The 24231-nt window shown below is 42.7% G+C and overlaps 2 protein-coding genes across 3 annotated transcripts in view; one reads left to right on the forward strand and one right to left on the reverse strand.

Annotated features, from left to right (window-relative positions):
- Nucleotides 1-3453: 3453 nt before the first annotated feature.
- Nucleotides 3454-24014, reverse strand: Rbm18 (RNA binding motif protein 18). Of its 2 annotated transcripts, none has more exons than XM_050126804.1 (6): nt 23874-24014; nt 21292-21420; nt 14214-14340; nt 10209-10295; nt 8495-8580; nt 3454-5349 (listed from the first exon to the last, which is right to left on the reverse strand). In XM_050126804.1, the coding sequence occupies exons 2-6, from the start codon at nt 21402-21404 to the stop codon at nt 5190-5192; spliced, it is 573 nt and encodes a 190-aa protein (XP_049982761.1). In that variant the 5' UTR covers nt 21405-21420; nt 23874-24014; the 3' UTR covers nt 3454-5189. The 2 variants fall into 2 exon arrangements, with proteins under 2 accessions (XP_049982761.1, XP_049982762.1); XM_050126805.1 differs by having other exon boundaries at nt 21292-21410; nt 23874-23990.
- Nucleotides 23923-24231, forward strand: part of Mrrf (mitochondrial ribosome recycling factor) — a 68354-nt gene continuing 68045 nt past the window's right edge. Inside the window, exon 1 of the mRNA XM_050126802.1 lies at nt 23923-24077. The gene's annotated coding sequence lies outside the window, so the exon portion shown is untranslated. The remainder of the gene's footprint in view (nt 24078-24231) is intronic.

A 24231-nucleotide genomic window follows, 5' to 3' on the forward strand; every position in this document is an offset into this window, starting at 1 on the left:
AGTTTTTAATATAGAGTCTCTTGTGGCTTTGGGGACAGCACTTTGGAGCAGACTACAAAAGTTTCTTCTAGACATGTAGGTGCTTGGACAGAACTTCCTTCCACAGCAATTAAACGCCAAGGGCTCTCAGGCGTTACTTGTTCCCTCCATCCCCTGCCAACCCTCTTCTTAAATCCTTGGGTTAGCACGGGTGTTGGCTAAGAAATCTTGCCTCTCTCCCTGTATTAGGTCTCTCTTCTGCTCTTGCCTTTGCCAAGTATGTGATGAGGCACTGGGATTAGACTTTATCATCCTTACTCTCTCATGCGGCAGTCCAGGACTGTGGAATGTGTTTCCTTGCCTGGGAGGAGTGCAGGAAGAGCATCTCAAATAGTGGAGGTTTTAGAGAGAAAAGGGCTACTACCACTTTAATGTCATTTCTGCCTTAGAAAAGTCACAGGACACAGAAAAACCATGTCATTGTGTTTAATCAACAGGCCTAGTAAAAGTTGGACTGAAGGGGGTAGGAAAGACTGTAACCTGGGATAGATTCTCATAGGTCTGACTTTTATTTTTAAATCCAAGATTCAAATCTCTCTCCTCTCCAGAGACCAGTAGGGAGAGTTTGCCTGAGAATGGATCCAACCAAGAGGAAACAGAGTCCAGAGACAGACTTCTAAATGTTATCAACACTTGGACTTTTCAATTACATGAGCCAATACAATTCATACCACAAGGTGGTTGGAACATTGATTTTGTCACATGAGCTGGAAGAGTTCTCAATGGGACTGGAAAATTAACTCAGGCACATCTGATGCCAGTGCTCATACAGCTTGGTTTCCTCACACGGACTATGAGGTTACAACCTTTTGCAGTATAGAGATACCAGGATGGACACAGACAATTCCCTATTCCAGAGGCAAATAAGAAACTAGTAATAGGAGACTGGAGAGATGGTTGCTCTCCCAGAAGACCAGCACCATGGTTCCCAGTACCCACATGGCCGCTTACAGCTGTCTCTAACTCCAGTTCCGGGGGACTGGAACCCTCTTCTGGCTTCTGAGGACATTGCATGCACATGGTACACACACATGCAGGCAAAACATCCATACAGATAATACAGGGGGGAAGAGAAAACAGTGATACCCATTGCACATTGTTATACCATCTGCTTTCTGTATTTTCTGTAGTACGTGGATTCATGAGGACATCTGTGTCCTAACTAAAACTTCATGGGACCTGAAATTTGATTTTCATGCGCCACAAGAGTCTTTTGACTTTTCCCCTCAAGCTGCACAAAAAGAGGGAGCACATGTCATTCTGTTGCTGAAGCAGTGCCTACCTGGGTAGATGTTTGTAGGCCTGACCTTTGTGGATTCTACCTAAAGCTCTTCTATTGTGCTATGCATGCCTTACTATAACAAAGGGCATGAGGTAGGGTACTTTATAGCTAACTATGTTAATTTCAACTCACAGTTCTGAAGGTCAACCAGAGGTCAAGGGATTGCATCTAGTGGTGGCCTTATTGACAGGGTTTACATGCTAGATATAGAAGATGAGGAATTAGGAGTAAGCAAGTGTACATGCATCTATTGGCCTCTTCCCCTTCTTCATCTTCCTCTTCTCATTGGGACAGAGTCTCACTATGTAGCTCTGGCTGGCCTGGAACTCATTATGTAGACCAGGCTGGTCTTGAAGTCACAGCCTAAGCGCTGGGATCAAAGGTGTGCACCACCATACCTGGCTCCACTGTCCAAACTCTTAATACTTTTCAGTGGGGGTTCAGCTTCACCACATGAACCATTGACCATATCTATTAAATGTGTGATCCTACCTAAGCTACATCATCTCTCTGGGGTTCCCTGCTTTCCACAAGGACAACAAAGGAATGAGGTGGGATGGTCTTACAAGTCTCTTCAGCTCTCAAACAGGATCCCGGTATCTCGATCAGCAAATTCATTGAGTGTGTTGCACAACAGGCACTGTCTTAAAAGTCTGGTGACATAGCAGTGACAAAGTTCTTTCTTGCAGTCAACATTATGTTTAAATAAAGAGACGTCAATGGGGCACATGCTATCAATGGCTTTCTGGACTTCTGACTTTCAAGTAGTTGAGACTACAGATACATGCTACTGCATATAGCGTGAGAATGAAATTTCAAAAGAAATTTTAACAGAAGCTTCTTGGGTCCAGTATCAAGATCAGTTAGCTCAGCTGCTTAAGGCCTGAGACATAAGTTCAAGGACTGCCTGGGTTACAGAGTGAGACCCTTTTTCAAAATGAAAAAAACACTAAAAGGGCTGGGTATGTAGCTCAAAAAGAGAACACTTATCTAGCACATGCAAATTCCTGTGTTTAATACCTTTAGTACAAATCCTCTCTATGGGAGTAACTTTAGAAGCAGGAGATGGTTAGCGAGGCATTGCAATAGCTGTGACTTGACCAAGAACAGGAGGGCTGGGTGAGTAGTAGTCAGGTTCAAGATGTTTGGAAGATGGACCAAATAGGAGCAAGAAGAAGAAGAAGAAGAAAAAGAAATCAAAGATAAATTTGCTGTGCTCAATTATTTCAGGAACACAATGATTGCACACAGGAATGTTTAAGTCTTAATTTACAAGGCAAGAATATCTTGCTCTTTCAGACATTAGTATAAAAACCAGAGGTGAATGTCCAGATTTGGAAGTTAGCTGCTCATCTTCACAGAGACAGGGTTGTAGACTTCTTGGTTTTATCTATTTACAAGCTGCTCTGAGAAGCCTCTCCTCAGAGGATCCTTCCCCTAAGAACAGAGAGCCAATAGGTCAGGGTGATCTGTGTATCTGAGACAGGAGCTGAGGGGCCACGCTTCACACCTCCCACCTTGGTATTTCCATCAAACACACCAAAAACTACAAATGAGATGGTTTTGACAAAACAGCAAACCAGAGAATAATTTCAGACAACCTCTCCCCTCCTCCCCAAGTCAGGGTTTCTCTAGCACCAGCTGTCTTGGAACTCACTCTGTAGACCAGGCTGGCATCAAACTCAAAGCTCTGGCTGCATCTACCTTCTGAGTGCTGGGATTAAAGGTGTGCGCCTCAACACCACCACCATCACCTGGCCCAGATAACCTCTTCATAGTACTCAGGTTAACACTTGTATTAGAAGCCTCTCATTAGACCCCTTTCAGCATATTTACAATGTATACATTCATTCTTTTAAAACTTCTACTTAGAGAGGAGCATACACGCAGGGACTTCAACCTTTTTCCTTCCAGACAATCACCTGTGTCCTGAGACCACCTAGTCCCCTTCTTCATCTCTAATGGCAGAGCTAGGCAGGCAAAGGATGAAGTGACTGGGCCCGTGGAACCTTCTGGAGAGAAGGCATTTGAAAGTAGCACATCACCTGGATCTGCTGGCCAATGTGAGTGGATCCAGTCTACCAGAGAGCTGTGACCCAGTACACAGACAAAGGATGATACAACCACATGGATACCGTCTTGCGTTTATTCACACAGAGGGGTAAGAATTGGTACAAATTATAGACATTGCTTAAATACAAATAAATAGTTCTAGTTTCTAAAGAAACAACTCTAGATAATCCTAAGTATGTTCTAGGTTCCTATTAAAAATAGAAGGCTACTAGCATCAAGTTCTACTCCACCACAACCCTTTGAGAACTTACAGATGCTATGGTGAATTCTACACTCTAACAAGCAGCCGGACAAATGGGAGCCAGAGTTCCCACTTCCCTGAATGAGCTCCTAAGTGGAAGGAGAGTTTCTTGCATCATAGATACACATAACTAATAAGTTCAGGAAATATTCGATATCTAAGATAGCTAAAAAGACTGGCCTTGGGAAAAGCGGTAAGAATTCCTCTGAAGCAGTTCTGTGGACTCTGAAACCTTCGAGGTCAAGTCAAGTGTCTTAACCTCAGGGAGACTTGAGTTTCTACAATCCAAGTCATCCTGGTGGCACCTGCGGTGAGTGACAGTGATTTGCCCAGTGAAGAATGGTGCAGATAATGAAACGGTCTGTCAGGTCTGGCACCAAAACACCACTACCGAGCTGAAGAAACACGCACCCAAGGCTGTCCATTTATGTTTCTATACTACCAGATTCAGGATGTCCAAAGAGACAAAGATATCTGAGGAGAAGCATGCTGTCAGAATAAGGCTCATTTTAAAGCCATGCAGTCATCCAAAATGACAGAACACATGTGGTTGTTATGGTCTTGGTGCCCGAGCACTGGCTGCTCTGCCTAATGCTCACTGACCTGCCCTCCTTAGCTGCACAAGGTCACTCAGCCGCTTTCCACAGCCCCACCGGACTATTAGATAGTAATGTTGGAGAGTGACCAATATAGTAAACTTTAGGTTTTCAAAGAAATGTTTCTTTTCTACTTAGATTGGTTATGACATGATTCTTACTGGACAACCTCATGAAATAAAACAGTCTCATGTAGTGAGTGTATTAAAATCCTGGCTAGTAATAACATTTGGTATTATAGAAGGCAAGGTGATTCAGATTTAAAACCATGATTGCCAAAGAATAAAAGCTGAATTTCCAAATACTGTTGTGGTATAAAATGCTAAATTTGACTCTATATTGTGTTGACATAAACAATTTTAAGACATACACCACATTTTCCTAATTGAGATTTGGAAATAATAAGCATAATTCTTAAATAGATTGCTGTAACATTCACTCAAGGGATCAACTGCCTTTTTTTGCCAAGAATTCTCTTTTTAGTCCAACTGAAGGATTTCCACAGTAAGTTCTCAAATAGTTCTGAAAATGACTGAAAATACCTCTCACTTCCCACCCTCACCCTCATTTTTTGTTTATGTTGAACAGACCTTTATACATAAAAATGCCAAAAGTTTTTGGTGGATATTAATCAATTAGTTTCCTGATTTAAGTAACAACTTTGTATGCTTATTTTTCTCTCTGGCACACTGTGTTTCTGGAATTACAAATCCAAACAAAGCAGCCAACTGGAGCATCTCAGTGTTCAAATCAGTTTGGACACATTCCTATTTATTCTGGATGATGCTCAGTTCCACACAGTTCAGGGAAGACACATCCATATGAATACCGAACACACTATGTGAGCAGCTCTAACATGTGACTGTGCTGTTGGCAGTACCATTCACACCTACAAGTACAATGGAGGAGGACTTCAAATGTGGAGCCCATTTGCTTTTGCTGCTCTGCAAAGTCGCCATCATCTCCGAGACTTCCAGGCTGTTCTGCAGTAAGGAGTAGTCCTTTTCTTGTCTGGTGGTTTAAAGTACGAATAAACAGGTGCAGCTGGGTACTCTGCATCAGGATTCTCTGCCATCATTTTCAGCTTCGCTTCAATGGCTTTTATCTTTGCAGTGACACTGGAAAAAGGAAGAGAGATCAGAATACACCTGAGTACATTCAGAAAATCCTCTCATCTTCTCCTTATACTGATGTGTATTAGGAAGCCATACAACATTAAACTATGAACATGAACCAAGAAAAAGTGCTGTGGAATGTCTTTCTGTACACTGTGAATATGTGTTGCTCTCATTGGCTGATAAATAATTGCTTTAGCCTAATGCAAGGCAGGATAGATACAAGCAGGAAATCCAAGCAGAAGGGTGGAGTCTGGGAGATACTAGCCAGCCACCGAGGAAGGAAGACATGTAAAAAATGAGGTTAACAAGCCATGAACCATGTGGCAAAGCACAGATTAAACGATATGAGTTAATTTAAAAGTAAGAGCTAATTAATAATAAATCTAAGTTACCAGCCAAGCAGTTATAAGTAATATTGTATTAAGTCTCTGAACTGGCAGGCAGGAGATAAATCTCCGATTACAAAAAACAATAAAGCCTGAAAACCAATTTTTTTAAATTTTTTTTTAAATTTATTTATTATGTATACAACATTCTGTCTGTATGTCTGTTGGCCAGAAGAGGGCACTAGACCTCATTACAGATGGTTGTGAGCCACCATGTGGTTGCTGGGAATTGAACTCAGGACCTTTGGAAGAGCAGCCAATGCTCTTAACCTCTGAGCCATCTCTCCAGCCCAAAAAACTAATTTTTTTAAAAATAATATAAGCCTAGGTATAGTTTTGCATACTTAACATGGACTTTTACACGTAGTCCTCAGACACAGACACCAGGTGGCATCTCAGTACTTATCAGAAAGTAGACAAAGATAGAATCAACAATGATGTAAGAAGGTAGGTTATAGTTCTTATTTTGCTGATGCTACATGGCTAATGAGTGAGAGTTGAGATTTGTATACAAACTGACTCAGAACCCCATGTCACTAACTAACACACTAATTAACCTTTCCACCACCGAGTAGTAGCAGAAAGAAAAATTCTAGGAATATTATCAAATCTTTTGTCTGTCTGTCTGTCTGTCCCCCCCTCTTCTCTCTCTCTCTCTCTCTCTCTCTCTCTCTCTCTCTCTCTCTCTCTCTCTCTGTTTTGTCTGGCACCCCCAAAGTCTAGAAAATTCCATAGAATTGGAGTTACAGATGGCTGTGAGCCACCATGTTGGTGCTGGGACTTGAACCCAGGTCTTCTGGAAAGTACAGTCAGTGCTCTTATCCTCTGAGCCACGTCTACAGCCCCGAGTTTCTTTATATTAACAAACATGTTACAGCGAGCCAGATACCCACCATGCTCTGGACTTTACTGCTTCTAATCTTTGTAGAAACCCAAGAAAGGTTACACTCAGGACTTTATGGGATGAATTCAGAGGGACATAAACGTGCCCAGGAGTAACAAGGCTAACAAACTGCGGGGTTAGGACTCCACCTATTAAGCCTTTGCTTTTTCCTCTCCACCAAAGAGGGAGCTGCACAACTCTACAGACAAGAAAAGATGAAGTGAGGGGCACTGACGAGCTGTGAGGTGTTCAGTTCTGACTGGGGTCAAGTGCAAAGCACTCAGTAACGTGCTGCCTCATAGGTTCCCCATTTTCATTCTTGATTCTGTCAACGGTCTACAGCTAGTGAGAAAAATTTGTAAAGCATGTCCACACAGTCTTCTAGAGACCCTCAAACGGCATACAGTGGTTGAACATTCTCACACATTTTCAGGGGCACAAATTAAAAAGCTAAGTCAACAAGAAGAGAACAAATGTGTGAGGTAAACTCTTCTCTGTATGCAGTTGTTCAAACATCACGTGAACCCACTAATAACGTGGTCTTTGCATCAGTAGAATCAGCCATATATTGCAATAAAATCCTAATATGTTACTACACCAGGCTGGTAAACAAGCTGCAAGTGCAGAGGCTGAGACGTTAAAGCCATGTTCACTGTAACATGGAGACCACCAAGCATAAATTCAAGGATCAGTACAGCAGAGCTATAAACATTTCCATGGAGACCATAACTTAGGGGTAGATGGCATATGAGTATGCATTCTCAATGACAGTAAAGAAATCATGTTTATTTTCTATGTAATTAATTTCAATTCAAGTCCATCTTCTCCTCTTACAGTTTAGTGAGATGCTTTTAAGACTATATGGCTCAGGGTATATCACATATAAGGAGGGCACGTTTCCTTCCAGTCCAGAGTTTTGTCCAAACAGGTATCACGGATTTTATACTCTTACAATAGACTGAGGGTAACTGTTGATTTCTGATCCCTGGGTATTGCTTCAGATACCTTCTTCCTTTCTCCTCAACAGGTTTTAGGACATAGCTTCACAGTGTTAACCTGGGACCATTTTAAAGTAGTAAAGATGATCTGTTAATTAATTCTGATTCTGTCACTACCAGCATGGTTTCAGTCATGATATTTTGCTTTTCTAAGCTTTAGTTTTCTCATATGTAAAGTGTTTTTTATGGCATTAAAGGATATAATAAAGTACTTATAAGCTCCTGCTTACAGAAGCTCAATAGATCCTGGGTATTGTTACTGTTATTGTTAAAATTTTCCCCTAAGCTACAGCGCAAAAGAAAAAAAAAAAAAAAAACAAAACCAACAAAACCCCCAACCACCATTACCACCACCACACACACACATACACACACTGCTTCTGCTCAACCACCCACTTAATTTCCCTTTTTCTACTCAACTCTTAGTGTCTCTGTTTTGAATTAACTCCAAAGAAGCAACTGACAATTCATACAAACGGGACAAAACTATTAAAGTTGCTGTAAGGATACATAGAATCAAATGCTGCAAGCACAAGGGAAACCACAGACAGGGAGGAATTAGTATATGATGGAAACGCAGAGACTGAGGTCTGGTAAGAATGAGTGTCTTCAGGGTAAGCGCTGTGTCTGAGGGATCTCTGTAACCCCAGCACCATGTTCAAGGCGTGGTACATGACAATTAAACCTGTTCTTTTATGAGGGAATGAATTCTAATCATGGGGAGGGGGCGGGAAAAGAGGAAATATGTACCGAACACATCTCCCAACACAACACACCGCAATTCTATTCTAGAATAAGAGCCATCAGGCTGTAAATGACAGTATGGAAGAAGGAAATGGTTGACCTGCTGAGTGACAGTCCTACAGATGTCACCTTACCTGAGGTTAGACTGAGTGGGTTCAGTGCTTGAGGATGGCTCAAGGCTGATGGGAAGGATCTTATCATTCTTGTTATGATCATATCTCTGAAAATGAGAAAAAGGGTAAATGATTTCACCTGGGCAGAAAGCATTCCAGACTCTAGTGCACGGTTATAACATGCCAACCCTACTCAGTTTATCTCAGCATAGTTCCAGACAATTTTAGGCTTGTTTTATATTTAATTTTAATGCAAAAATCTTCATAGTGTTGGCCTAAAAGCAGTTTAGGAAAAGAAGTTGAGAAAAAGCTTTTGTCCTCTTTACTGGGAGAGGAAGAAGTTCCCAGCTAGGACTTCACTGTTTAAATTCACAGACGGCACAAATGCAAAGCAGGCCTACCCTCCTACACTCTGAAACTGCAAATATGCTGCCTCTTACAATATTTGTTTTATTCAAAACACTTTAAAATTCTGGTAGATTTTGTAAAGTATTAAGCATAATATTCAACTCTTAACAGGCCTGAGTGGAGAAGTAGTAACAGTGTTCAGTGGCGGATACAGAAAACATTCCATAGTGGAGGAGTTGAATTTGATGTCAGATAATTACATACTTGTTGTGAAAAGTAAGCGTGGTATTAAGGCGCAATCAGGAGCCTCTGGCCAAAAAGGAACCATGAGGTAGAGCTCTCACGTGAGAGACAGGACGAAGAGTGATTTTTCCTGCTTGCCTTTTCAATGAGATGCAGGGTGAGAACACACCAGCCAGTTTGGCAGACAAGACTTGATTTTATTCTGAGTAAAAGCACTGGTCATTCTGTCTTAGATACCAAGTGTGCCCCATCATGACCTGAGATGCTCGCAGGCCTCACAGATTTAGGATCTGCTTTTCAGCAGAGAATCTCCATTCAAATGCTGGTTTACTGAGTCCTTACGGGAAGAGTGCTGGGAAGGGCAGCATGCCTCACGTGCATCTAGCTAAGAGCAGAGGCTGCAGCTCTGACAGCTGCGAATCTGTCTGCTGGCAGGTCTGTCCAGATCTACTGCAGTGGAGTTGTCTTGGGACTGCTCTAGTCCACATACTTCACCACAACCTCTGAGCCAGCTGGAAGAGAGTACCCGCCTTTTAAAAAAGAAAACAAAAAGTGGACACAGCTTTTCTAGAACTTTCCCCCCAAAAGACAAACTACAAGATGGTCAGGGAAGTGTGCCATTTCACAAGGCCTAGAGACACCCTGCAGAGTCCCACAAACCCACACTACAGTAACTCTCCAGATCTCTGCAGCAGGGAGACTGCCATGCTATAGGCACAGAGAGAAACTACCCATTTCTCAAGCATTTAGACCAATAAACATATTCAAACTCTCCTTAGAGAGGTGAAGCTGGGAAGAGGCTATTAATGTCCACAGCAACTAATTTAAAAAAATAAACAATTTTCTTCCTGTCCATAGAACAATCCCCATTAAAAAAAAAAACAAACAAACAGGTTTGAGTGTACATATCAGCCACATGCAAAAATCAATCAAAAATCGGGATCTGTGGCCATGTGCAGACAATGAAGGAATCAGGAAGAAACCCTTCCTGAGGTTTTCCAAAGAAAATCGTACAAGACACCATAGCAGGAGAGCAAAGCATAGCTGCTCCAGATGACGTTTCTGATGCAAATGGAGAGGCGGGAGCTGTTCTTCAGAGACTTGGTTAGGATGCGGGAATGCTGTCTCCCTCCCTTAGACCTACCTTGACTTGAGCGTGGGCCCATCGTACCACCAGCTTCTTCGACAGTGCCAGCTTGCCATTAAGACACTGGATGGCTTGTTCTGCTTCCTGTCCAAGGTTAGGAACAATAGTCAGAAACTCAAATGTCTATTATCTTTCGTTATCTCTATTCTCACCAGGCTTTGGTAAGTTGTAGTGGCTGGGTTTCTAACCAAAATGCTTTTGGTACTTAGCAAATGGCTTAAAATTTTTAGTGGCAAAACAACAGCAGCATACGAATTTTTAAAAATTGAAACAATGGTTCAAATCCTCTGTCACGTGTTGGCATTTGTCAGCTGTAAGAAACGGTCACTACTTGTTCCACAGGGGTGGTGTGAGGACTCAGCCAGCATGAGTAGGGCACACAGAGCAGGAACCTTCGAGTGTTAGCTGACAGCACTGCCCAGCAGGTCAATCTTTCTACACACGTGCTTTAACTGGCATACAACAGACTACATTGCTGTAGAAATTAATTTTAAAGTTATGTTACTTTTGTTTATGCACTGGAACATTTGTTTAATGATGCAAAGATGTGTTTGATTAAATAAAATTCACCTGTGATCCAGAGGCTGCATTAGCAACTAGATGACAGGAAGTAGTAGGGAGGAGCCGGGTGGAGAAAGAAGGGGCAGGAAAGGGGTGAGGACTCTTGGGAGACGCCAGGAGGAGAGCAGGCTGAGCTGCTTGCTCTTCAGCTCTCTGGGAAGCAGGATTCTACCTCAACCTTTGAATCTGGAGTTCCTTAGCAGGGCAGAGATTTAGATAGGTTCTCTTAGTAGCTTTGAAAGAGTCAGTGCCTGAGGGAACAGAATTTCTTTAGGCTGCGGCTCTTGTAGCCTCGCTATTGCTGCTGCTGGCAGCAGAACTGCAGTTGTGAACTAGGATCGCTATAGTGTAAAAGGCAGACAATTATAAAAGAGGACAACAATTGGCGCCCCATGTTGGACACCAAAAGGTTGTGACATTTTATTCTTTTGGCTTTTTGGGAGCCAACCATCCAGCTTCCAAATAAATCACACACAGAGGCTTATTCTTATTTATGAATGCCCAGTCTTAGCTTGGCTTGTTTCTTGCCAGATTTTAACCCAAATTAACCCAACTACCTTTTGCCTCTGAGCTTTTATTTTTCTCTATTTCTGTATACTTTTCTTGGCTACTTTCTCTATGGCTTACTGTGTAGCTGGGTGTTTGGCCCCTGGTGTCCTCCTCCCCTTGTTCTCTTGTTGCTCCTCTTCGCTCTTGTCTCTCCTTCTATTTATACCCTCTGCCTGCAAGCCCCAGCCTGTCCTTGCTCCTGCTTTGCGACTGGCAGTTCATCTCTTTATTAGGACCACTAGGCGTTTTAAACAGGCACAGTAACACAGCTTCACATTAAACAAACGCACTGTAAATTAAAGTCACATGCCTGAAAATAATATATTTTTTAAAATATTTATTTATTATGAATACAATATTCTGTTTGTGTGTATGCTAGCAGACCAGAAGAGGGCACCAGGCCCCATTACAGATGGTTGTGAGCCACCATGTGGTTGCTGGGAATTGAACTCAGGACCTTTGGAAGAGCAGGCAATGGTCTTAACCTCTGAGCCATCTCTCCAGCCCTGAAAATAATATTTTTCAACACTACATCAAGGACCCGTGCTCCTTTCGGGAGCTCTGGAGCCATATCCTGGACTACAGCCTCACAGATATGGGTATGAGAAAAATCAGTGTGGAGAAAGCAGGGCCAGTCCAGAGAAACTGAGCAAGGTCCCTGTGGGAGACAATCCATACACCTAGTTTCCAGAGCACAAACTCCCCTGACCCTTTCCTGATCAGATACAGCTGTAACAAAGTTAAAATGAATTCCCAAAGCTGCAGAAAGTCATAAAGTCACTCTACATCACTTCCAGCAAACCTGCCACTTCCCCATCCTGATCAAACTTCTCTGCCCCTTGGGTATCCATCAGGCGTTCAACCAAGTAGGGGTGAAGAGGCCCTTAAGGAAGACCCCAACAGCAGGATGCACATACGTGAGCATGCCAAGCTGGCATCTCCAGGAAGTCTCTAGCACTCAGCAGCACACTATGGTGTTACTCGCTCCCCACTGTGTAACAGGCACTGGCTATTCACTGGCCATAGCAATGCTCCACTATAGCAGAGAGTGCTAGACAAGAAACATGTTCTTTTGTTTCACTTGGTGGCTTACAGTATCCACAGTACTTTATCAGTTCTGAAGTAGCAGCAGCAGTAGAGGCTAATAAGAGTTAAGTATTCTAAAGAACAATTGCCATCTCTGTACTTTGTTTCGATGTTTACAAATTTAATACTAAATGCCAATCGTACTGTCCTACGTATACTTAGATATGCTCACAGCCTCCCAACTTTGTAAGAGAACCTTTTTGTTTACCCCATATTTTTAGATGAAAATTGAGGTCAAAAGAGACATGCTCAAAGTTAATAATAAAAACTACAGGAATATAAAGTGTGCTTTGTGACTACTAGTCCAGGGCTTTAACATGAACACGTGTCCCTAATATGACTTCTGATTTTAATAGTCTGCAAGAATCCTCATCACTCTATCATTAAGGAAAAGCATTTAACAATGGTTATCATATGAGCATCTGTTAATTGCTTATAAAAGGGAGTGGATAATTAGACTAACAATGTATCATTTGTTGCCTCCAATACCTTCAAAACTTAGAGGACATAAATACTCAGCACTGGAGAGGACAGATGAAGCTCTTGTGCAGTCTTAGATCTATCTCCCGTGCGTCACTCTGGTAGGCATTCTGGCAACTGTGTTTTTTTTTTTTTTTTTTTACTATGTAGCTGCCTGTCAGCTCTCAATCTTCTCATTTCAGTCTCCCAACTGCTAGAATTACAGGCATGTACAACTAGGCCCAGTTGTGGCAAGTACGTTAAGAAAAATTAAGTTTTTTTTTTTTTTTGAGACAGAACTTCTCTGCGTAGCCTTAGCTGTCCTGGAACTCACTCTATAGACCAAACTGGCCTCCAAATCAGAGATTCCCCTGCCTGTGCCTGCTCCTAAGTGCTGGGACTAAGGTGCGCATCACCATGCCTTCTGATGACGCCATTCGTCGCATTTCCCTAAATGCAGTGAATGTACATAGTTACAGCTGTAAAGACACCCACACCATAATATTTACCTAGCCAGTCACTGGTGGTGACTCATAAACTAATAACTGGGGATCATGTATAAATCCATATAATACTATGTAATACCAGAAATTATGACTTTGTTTGTTCTAAGACAGAGTCTCTGGATACAGCCACGACTGGGCTGGAACTTACTATATAGACCAGGCTGGCTTCAAACTTAAGAGACTTGTGCCTGCCTCTCAGGTGTGCACCATCACACCCAGCATCTGATGATTACTTTTTAATTGCACTCTTAGTTACGTGTAAAATGTACTAATTTCATAGCCAGGCAGTGGTGGCGCACGCCTTTAATTCTAGCACTCAGGAGGCAGAGGCAGGTGGATATTGATGAGTTCAAGGCCAGCATGGTCTACAAAGTGAGTTCCAGGACAGGCAGAACTATACAGAGAAACCCTGCCTTGAAAAAGCAAATCAGGGCTGGAATAAATGGCTACTCTTCCAGAGGTCCTGAGTTCAGTTACCAGCACCCACATGGCAGCTCCCAGCTGTCAGTAATGAGATGCCAGCACACACGCAGGCAAGAGAACTGTGTGACAAATAAATAGATGTTTTAGAAAAAACAGAAAAAGAAAAACCAAACCAAGCAAACAACCAAACGAGTACAAGGTTTAGATACAGATCACTGCAGATCAATGTGTGCTATTGGCCAGTCACCTTACAGCTTAAGCCCAGAGAGAGGAAGCTTGTGCAAGCCGTACTACTTGAATTCACTGTGAGGCACAGAGAATAACCAGACAAGACTCCTGCCCATGAGGTCTGGTGGTCAAGAGATATAAATATGATTATGACAGAATGCAGACTGAGAAAGGGAGAGAGCTCAATTACCTGCTTAGTTTCAAAGTTAACAAAACAGTACCCTCGGGGCTGGCCCTCCAAAGCCCCCGACTTGTGGAAGAGGAAGTCAAATTGCTTCACCTTGCCAAACTTCTGGAGGAGCTTGAGGAGGTGGTATCTGTGGAGACAGAAGAGTCCATGAGTCAACTCCTGGAATGCTGCTGGCTGCTCAGCCTCAAATGTAGATAAAAGAGGGAGACAGTTCATCTCAGGCAAAAAAAAATTCTCTGGCCACTGCCCTTGCTTTCCTGCAAACTGCTACATTATTTTATTTGGGAAACAAAATTGTTTGCATCCACTTGGGAACTAGAATTGTCATGCCTATGCGTCTGTCCAACACAAAATGCCAAACGAAGAAAACCAAACCTAACAAAACAGCTGTCTGTCCACAAGAACTGTTTGTTTTTCTTTTGGAGAAAAGCTCAAAAATAGCGTCGACTTATTTATTTTTTAAATTTCTTGGCAATGAAATAGCATTTGTGAGTATCTGTAACTTCATCAGAAACACACATACAAACACAACACACACATAACTTAAATCTAGCCTGTATTAAAAATAAACAAAGTTGCAAAACCATCCAAATTCGCACAAACAAAACCCAGCCCTAAAGCACCTCTCTTAATAGACACTGTAGTGATTCTGCTAGGACTCAAACACAGTTAGTGGCACTTCCACAAGGTTTTAGATGTGACTGGAAATGAGGACAATGTGGAAGCCAAATATGACTGAGGCTGGTCTCACCATGCAAGGGACACTGGCCAACTCTATGAATCAGCAAACCTCAGTTTCCGTAACATGGTATCTACCTACTCTGGGGTATGGTCAAATAAAAAACAGAGTAAAGGAAGGAATTTATTCCTGGCAGAGGTTTACCAAACCATCACTCGCCATCCTGCATACCCCTTTCTTGTATTCCCTGTTTTTACAACTCACTTGGTTCCTATAAGACTTTTGAGTTGTTCAAACAGATGTTCAAACCTTAGCAGGTTGCTGTGGCCGACCTCCATTCTGACTTCCTGTCATCCAATATAAGGGTGAGACAAACCAACACTCTCCCATTTCCTTTTCCTCTGGCCTTCCTCCTGGCACCTTCTAAGCTATTCAAATAGAGTCAAGGCTTTCTCTAAACAATGCTGTCCCCTTGATACTAAAAAGGTATCAGTCCACATGCTAAATCTGTTACTACTCGGAATTCTACCCCACAGGGAGTCAGTAAAGTCCTTTTGGGCACGTTTATATTTATGCTGTTTGCTAGGAGAAAGTCACCAAGATTTGATTCTTGAGCAAGATCTCCTTTGGGAAGCAAAGACAGAAAATACTGCACTAAATCGGACACTACTGTGTATCAATAAGCCAATCCATTACAGTTAATCAGGAGTCTGTTACCACTGTAGAAAGATTCAATGCAGGTCTAGTACTGGGATAGGATGAAAGGCTACCAAGCCCCACTGAGGACAGTAATCTGGTCCTTGGACTGGTTTTTGAAAAAGAAAACAACCACAACCCTGTACTTCATTATGATCTCCCACTAGGAGACCTTAATCACCCAGTGAGAATGCAGGACTCCCTGGGCGGAACTGGGAGACACCTCTAGTACAAACCTTTGTTCTTGATTATTTGAACAGGCTACAACAAGGCTGAGTCTTCTCCAAAGGCTTTAATTCATAGCCACATCTGCTCTTACTATACCCATTCAAACCTTCACACCATGCCAATGCCAATGGTGGGTCAAACCCATTTAAAACAAAACAAAACTTGAGGCTACTATGGCATAGCTATCTTTTCTAAATAGCAGGAAGGTAACGCAATTGGCATTTCCTAGGAAATGGGTTTTAATTTACTCAGAAGAAAATGCCAACAGATTATACATTGTAAAGCTAACAAACACGTGCTGCCTGAGAAGTGTGACCTTAAGATTCCAGGAACATCTGCTGAGGTCTGTGTCTTTCAACTTCGCTAGGATTTCTTTTCTTGTTTGATAATTTCTTGAAATTATCGGAACACTGAAACAAAAGGACTGAAATGTTTACTATTTTGCTTCCTGGAGATGGGGACTGCAGGCTCTGATAGTGAAAAAAGCCTGAAGTCTCTTGCTTTCACATCTGCAAGCACTTTTATCTGTGGCTGGAGTACGGAGTTAAGCCCTCATCAGCGGCTCGCTTCCCTTAATGAAATGTACACCCTGCTGCCTTCAGGAGAGAAATAAGTATAGGCATCCCACACATTCTTCTGTCACCCAATCAGCGCTTTCTTCTCCTAGTGAGGCATTAAAATAGCCATCCTGCCTTGTGGCACAGAAGCAATCACCTATGCAAATGTTAAACAAATACCTACTGTGTGCCAGGGACTAATTAGGCATCGGGATCTCTAGATGAATAAAAGTGCCTTCCAGGTCCTCAATGCTGGTTATAGGAGAACAACGCATACACAACTGTAAGCAGTGCACATCTGCATAAAGAGCATGCATGTGGGCCTGCACCTGTGCGCGCGCATGGGCACACACACACACACACACACACACACACACACACACACGGAAGAGTAGGAAAGCTTGATAAAGGAGATATCCAAATGCAACTTCAGTGTGAGTGAAGACCATGCAAAAAGAAAGGTGACGTTTGATATACTGAATGAGAGTAGAGAGTAGGGATAGGCCATAATGGATGTGTATTCAGGGAACTTAGGAAGCAGAGAGCCAATGAAATGACCCTTAGGATTTTTTTTTTTTTAGTATATAAAGTTTTTAGAGAAAATTTTCTCTATGTTTATAAACATTACTCTGAAGAGAATCTTCTTCTCCTGTGCCATATATCTTACTAAATGCTTTATTGTCTCAGATTTAAGTAAGCAAACAATAAATGCCATTCACTCACGTCACAGACCATGAAGGAAGAGTATGAAGCGGGCTGAGAGAGACAAGGCAGACTTCCTGCTGTCACAGGCTCATGCTTCTACTCCCAGTGAGTTCTGGTTTACCCAGTCAGAGAAAGTCAGCATCTGAAGGACACATCCACCTGGCTGGCTCTCCACCTCTTGGCTTTTAAGTTTACTCAAACTACCCCATGGCCAGTGGGGACTTGTTTACACTCATTCCAGGCCAAGACCTCTGGGGCACAGACCATGGGTTTGAGCCCCAGTGTTACAAAACAAAACTAGAACACCCTTCAGAATCATCTCTATTTTTCACTCTTCTTCAGTTCTTGTTTTTCACATCTCAGACTCACCCAGAAGCTCCAAGTTCACTATCCCTAGACACGTGGCAGCGTTAACAGTGAGTATCTCCTGATGGGCCCACATCCTTAGTCTTGCCCCTTCCAAGTCACCTTGCACATGTACAGATGAGGCCCCACTAAAACATTCCCATCTTGGTATCATGTTCTTGTTAACACCCACAATGACATTCTTTTACAGGAAATTCCACTTGTCTGAACACAATGTGAAGAGCCCATCTTTACTTGACAGTATTCCACCTTTCTAAAGGCCCTCTTCATTACCAATTAGAACTCATGCTGGCCTTAAACCAAAGGTCCTTTTGGATCTGCTTATATGGAGCCATTTTTCTTACCCTGACTTGGGTCCTTTCAGTCATGATTCCCCTCTGCTTAGAAGGCACTATTATAATTTCTACTGATGGTCCAGTTCACACTTTCATATGATGCAGAGGTTATGACATATTTTACAGAGCTCACTTAATATCTGAATAAGAAAGCCAGTACTAAGTACAGCACGGCAAACCAACATGTGAAGACACTAACTTTTTGGCTTCCATGCTGAAAGGACTGGTAATATTTAGAGGTACTGTTCTAAGCTTACAGTCCGGGTCTCACAGCAATTTATAAGTTTCCACATGTTTGAATTCAAAACAGGATGCTCTAGGTCATGTTTATTCAGTGACTCTGACTGTGAGACTATCTGAGCAAAGGTGCACTGAGTTATGGAGGAGAAACTAGAGCTATCATAAACTACTTTGTCAACTGAGCGAACACATGTAACTTTCCTTTTCCTATAGAGAAGGACAAATTTGTTCCCCTCACCCAAGCTGTTATGAGGTGAAATAAGAGGAATTCACACAGTATTAATTTGGAAGAAATGTTTCTGTTATTTAGTTGAACATTCTCACTTTATGGAAACAGGAGGTACAATGAAGCTGAGGAACTAGAACGCAGTAGAGTAACATGTATTCAGGTCTGACCACCTCTCTAAGAACAAGTGCCCATCACCCCCTCAAGTCTCCAAGATCTACTTAGTCACAGGAATGCTTCTGGCATGCAGCACAGTCCTAAAACAGTTACATTTGACAACACTCTATATTCACAAAATACAGCAATATTTGGGAGTGACTGTATTTTAATTATTCATGTAGGAAAAAAAAATTATTCATGTAGGTTCATCATATCTACCTCCAGGTAGAGCAGGATCCAAGAGTTTATGTATCTGCAAAGCGTGAGCACCAGACTGTCACATTCTTGAAAGAGACTGATGGATGTCCTAGTACGGCTTAGTAATAATTCAGATTAATAACAAAAAAACACAGATTAAAAACAGAACAACTAGAACTAATCACAAAATAAATGTGGGTAAAATGAATGACAAAATGCATTATGCAAACAGTTTTTAAAAAACTACCATTGGGGCGGGAAAGATGGCCCAGTGGTTAAAAACATGGGATGCTCTTCCAGAGGACCAGGATGCTATGCCCAGCAACCACATGGTGGCTCACAAACATCTGTAACTCCAGTTCCTCCAGGAGTATCATGCTCTTCTGGTCTCTGCAGGTACTAGGCATCAGACATAAGTGCAGCTAAACACTGTATGTATAAAATAGTAAGAACGAAAAAGTAACCCTACCACTGTATAAGATAACCTGTAACTATTCCTGACAGTAAATACATGCTTTGTTTCCTAAAAAGAAGTAAGAGACCATTTAAGGAGAGACATTCAAATCATCTTCTGGAAGGGATTAGGAAAGAAGTGTTAAGGAGCTGGGATGCAGGCACAGAGAAGAGCATTAAGGGTCTGGTGTAGAGGAAACAGCAGGAAGTGGCAGCAGCCTTTGGTTGGGAAAGCTTAATTAGGAAAACCGGAAGACATCCTGCAAACTCCCTTGTGAGTCGTTAGAAGGTTAGAATTCAACTGACAACACAAGTACCACGTGTTCATATTCCTTCAAAGCCAGGGAGTGAATATACATTAATTATTTAGCTAGGTTCACTGTTTTCTACCCTTTGAGAAGCAGAACCTAAAAGTCCATGCATTTGAGCAACTTGAAGGAAATGTTTCCATGAGATCCATGAAATTTAGCAAAGCAACTCTAAGCTTTTGTGTGAACCATAAGCTTTGATGGACAGCTATGTTTTTAAAAATAAATTATATAACAAATCAGTTTGTTTAAGACAAATCATCAAGGTAAGGAAGTCATAGAAGGAAACAGAGAAAATGGTTTGGCAATACAGAAATGTGGATACTACAGGTAGAACACAACACTTCTAGCCATCAAGTGATCTACACTTGGCTTCTAATGTTCGCCTTTGAAGTATCAGTGGGAAGATCTTAATCCAGTTTTCCTCTTAAAGATGTAACTCAGGACTATATTCACACACTTACTATGCCACTGACCCAGGGGCAGGTGCCCTTGTGAACCCTCTGATGGGACAGTAGGACACAATCAGCACCAGAACCTCATCACCTGGAACTACAGCCAACACAACCAGCCCTGTTTCCACACTTTAGATTTCCATTCAGACACGGAGAGGTAGGAATGGTAACCACTCTGGAGGGCACCCCTCAGAGCCTGGGTTTTAGATGACGGAAAGATTTAGATGAACATTAAACAATGAACATTTAATTAATTAAAGACATTAATTGAGAACTTGTGCTGACTCACACATCCGTCCCCAATGTCATAAGAGAGGATGTTAAATACAACCAACATTCCAGGGTTCCCATGAGCACAAGAACATGACGTATCTTTAATATCTCTGTAACTTATATGGACACAATGATATTTGCACCTATATGATCCGAGTTTTCATAGGTTAGGAGCTAGCCTTGGTGTTGTGATATAAAATCACATCTCTCCCTCTTTCCTACTCCCCTCCTTAAACACACCTCATCTCACCCCAGACTCAATCAGTGGGTTCCCTCTCTTCGTACTCTGTTTAGTCCCACTCCCGGAGTCATTCCAGGACTGCTGATTTACTTCATGCTTGCTTCAAGTCAGCCTACTTAACCAACCAGCAAAACAAATGATGGAAAGAAAAACCTATTAGTTCCTGCCAAGATATTCCTTTTTACTATAATGGCTCTAATGGAAAGACTGGGAGTCAGGACTATTGTATTCAATTAGTAAGTGATCTTGGGCAAGGTAATTCTGCCTCTTAGACCCTCATCACCTTTATTGTAGGGAGAGGGATGTTATCAGAGGTCCCCAAGTGATCTCAACCCAGGGGATTGCCAAAAGAAGAGTGGAGGTTGTCAAAAGGCTTTGAGTGCCTCTTTTCCCTTCTTGGTGAAAACAGCTCTGGAGTCTTATTTTAGATTTTGTTTAAGCCGCTCAGCCCAGTGCTGTGCACACAACAGGCACTCCGTTCATTAAATGAATGAGTGAACTCCAAAGGGGTGAGGGTGATCTCTAAGATCCCTTCCCACTCTTGCTTTCTGTGGTTGCTTACAGCAGTCAGTCAAAGGGGGCCCAGATGCCTATTTGCAAAGATCCCCAAACTACTTCTTGTTCCTCCATTCTGGGAGACAAAATATGCCGCAGGTTGATCTAGAACAATTCCTCTTAACCACTGGGTACATAGTCAAACAGTTGGAAAAGAATCCTATTCTTTGCAGAGTTAAAAGGAAGAGGCTTACACGTGAAGAAAACCAAAGTTATGTCCTTACAGTTGTGGAGTGCAAATGTATGAAAAATGGGAACAGTCTAAAGATAACATAATGTCCCTATAAAGAAATCTAAAAGCGAATGAAGGACTCAAGATGCACAGCACTGCTCCGAAAAGTCTCCCGAGCATCAGCAGCAGCACTGCACCTCTGCACATCACCAACTAAGTGATCTGGACTTACTCTGTGATTTTGGGGTCCAGGTTGCCGATCCATAATCGGTGTCCTTCCTGTAGAGAGCCCTCTGAAAGGATGGACGCGTTCTCCAGGGGAAGGGTTTTGGTTTCTGCTTCCATCAATCTCTACGAAATACTAAAGGCATTGTGAGCACTCAGGGAGAAAAGTGGAATCATCCTGTGTGAACATCAGACATCACATGCAATTTCTCCAAGGATGGCGAACTCTCTGGGCAGTTCTCAAAGGCCTGCTGTTCCCAACTGAGGACTTGGACCAGCTCCCTTGGGACAGCCTTTCTGGCAGCCAGAACTGCCATGCAGAATAAAAAGGTATGGTTGTGTGGAGAGTCTTGAGGTTTCCTGAGGCTCTATCACTAGATGATACTCCAGAAGAGAAAAGAGGCAAGTACCAAGTAGACAGTCTTAATGGTGTTGAAGGGAACGGAGAGGGAAGAACAGCTTATGTTCCTGTTCCTCTTGGAGCAGTTTTGCCAAAGGAGGAGGAGGCACAGGAAATGCGAGCACAAGTACTGGACTTAGGACTGAATATGAAAGCAGGTTGTGTGACTTACTTAATTCTCTGAATTTTATAGGCCTCAATTTCCTCAAAAGTAAAATTAGAGGCAATAGTTTTCACTTTATAGGGTTGTTGTAAAGATTACATCATTAAAAAAAATCACCAAACAATGCGCTTAGCAATTGTAAGTAGTCAATATGTATTAGCTATTGATCACAAAGTTTACTGCTTTGGTAGAAACAAGAGACAATCTCTTTAGTTATTACAGATGACAGACAGTTCACTGCACTTCCAGCAAGTCACTTAAATACTCTTTGCCTTAGTCCCTTTGTGAGGACAGTAACTCATAAAGGAATGTAGCTCTGCCAAGTGATACTCCCAAGGATTTTAGAACCACAATTCCAAGAAGAATTCAAGACCAACAATTATTACTGTCTTAATTCCTGAAGTGTCCCATCTCACAGAGCAGGAGAATGACAGCTGTGACAGAGGCAGTGATGGAAAGAACAGAGAGCCTGGTGCCAGAAGACTCGACCTTAAATTGTTCCATTTCCACTGGAGTTATTTTTCTGGGTGCCTCAGTTTTCTCATTCTAATCATTTACTCTATTATCCTGGGTGGGGGTGGGGGTGGGCATGCACGTATCATTTAGCACAGGTAGAGGTCAGAAGACAACTTTCAAAAGTTGGTTCTCTCCTTCCCTCCGCTTTTGCTTGGGTCCTAGGGAAGGAACTCAGGTTGTCACGCACCAGCTAGGCCATCTTGCTGGCCCAGTTTCTTCATGTTTTAATATAAACTTTAAGAGGCTGGAGAAATGGCTCAGCAGTTAAGAGCACATATTGCTCTTGCAGAAGACCGAGGACTTCAGTTCCCAGCACCCACTTGGTGGCTCACAGTCATTTCTAATGTCACTTCCAGAAGATGAGATGCCTTCGTCTGACTTCTGCAGTCACTGTATACATGTGGTGCGCATACATAGATGCAAGCAAAAGACTCATGCACATACAGTAGATAAATCTACCAGACTTCAGACCTCTCTGCTAGAAAAAAGCCATGTGTCTTCTATATCTAGAAGTGCCTCAGCTCAGCCCTGTAGGAAATTGTCCCTGTCCTCAGAATGCTTATATTTAAAAGGGGAGCAGAACTAAATTTTTAACAAAGCAAAAGATTGAAGTAATTAACGACTGATACTGTAAACAGTGAGAAGGGTCAAGAGACTTAGGGTTGCACTACTTTAGAGTGAGTGGAGTTAGATTTAAAAGCTAGAACTTCTGAGTTCTCAGGTCTAAAAGCAACAGTAACACTAAAAGATCCTTAATGCCAAAGATGCCATGTTTCAATTGGAAGAATAAAAGACTCAGAACTAGAGAGATCTGGATTCAAAATTGACCTTCCCAATTACTGTGCCTTTAGTATGCAATAGTATCTCCCTCACTTCCTCTGTCTCTGCCACATATAATGTGAATACAATGTATTATTTACATTTTGCTTGTGTCTCTAAAATAAAAGCTCGTACAGCGCAGGGCCTTGCCTGCCTTGGTCATGGTTCTAGGACCAGCAGGTCGTGAGTGCACTGCTTGGCTTAGAGTCGGTACTGTTTTCTTAGAGAATGAAGGAAACATCGTCAGTTATCTTCCAAAATGGGGAAAGTTATTCCTATATCACGTAGCTATTTTAAATAAGAATATGCATGTGACAGCTCAGTCGTGGGTTTTTGAAATCCAGTGACGTCTAATGAGGTTGTATGAAACTATCAGATCTTTGGGGGTTTGCAATGGCGACAACTCCTTAGAGTAACAGTTCATAAAAAGCCTCTCCAGATCTCTCCCAGTTCAGTTGTATCAACACTAGAAGCCAGGAGGGGAAATGGGTCGTTTATTCCTAAACGCTAACTGCAGGGTCAGGCCAGGAACCAGGGTTTCCCGACTCTAAGCTGCGAAAGGTCACTAATGGGATTGTTATTTCCGGGCGAGGAACAGGACAATCCGGGGCGGGGCCTAAAAGCCGGCAGGTGAGGGCAATCTCCACCAACGTCCCTGTCGCCAGCTTGGCGTTGAGCTTCGGGTACTCACCTGCTATGCCCTCAGCTCATGCCCCGAGAGCAGCTTCCGACGCCGGGGTCCGAGCGAGGGACGCGAGGACACGGCAGCTGAAACCCCGATTGCCTCTCGGCCGCCCGTGACGCGCTACGTCTGCGCCGCCGCGCCTCCCCGTGACGTCACGACGTCCGCGCCGCCTCTGTCGCGCAAGGTTCTGTATAATCCAGGCTGTAGCTGGTGAGTGGCCTCGAAGGGGTCTTGAGGCGCAGGAGGGGTCAGATGCCAGTGACACCTTTTCAAGAACCTCGGAGGGACCTCGTGGGGCCAGGCCACCGCCCGTGACCGGTTCAGCAGAGTTCGGCTCGACCTTAAGGCCAGGGGCGGGACTTCT

Source organism: Alexandromys fortis, unplaced genomic scaffold (assembly GCF_014885135.2).
Source record: "Alexandromys fortis isolate MF-2015 unplaced genomic scaffold, M_Fortis_MF-2015_v1.1 scaffold_268, whole genome shotgun sequence".
Taxonomy (NCBI): domain Eukaryota; kingdom Metazoa; phylum Chordata; class Mammalia; order Rodentia; family Cricetidae; genus Alexandromys; species Alexandromys fortis.

What these genes read in the sequence shown, in the direction of transcription:
- Rbm18 (XM_050126804.1), bottom strand. Translation starts at nt 21,404, where the DNA reads ATGGAAGCAGAAACCAAAACCCTTCCCCTGGAGAACGCGTCCATCCTT. An exon ending in TTAACTTTGAAACTAAGCAG is followed by an intron (nt 10,296 to 14,213) that starts GTAATTGAGCTC and finishes AACCTTGGACAG; the next exon opens with GAAGCAGAACAAGCCATCCA. An exon ending in GGGCCCACGCTCAAGTCAAG is followed by an intron (nt 8,581 to 10,208) that starts GTAGGTCTAAGG and finishes TCTCATTTTCAG; the next exon opens with AGATATGATCATAACAAGAA.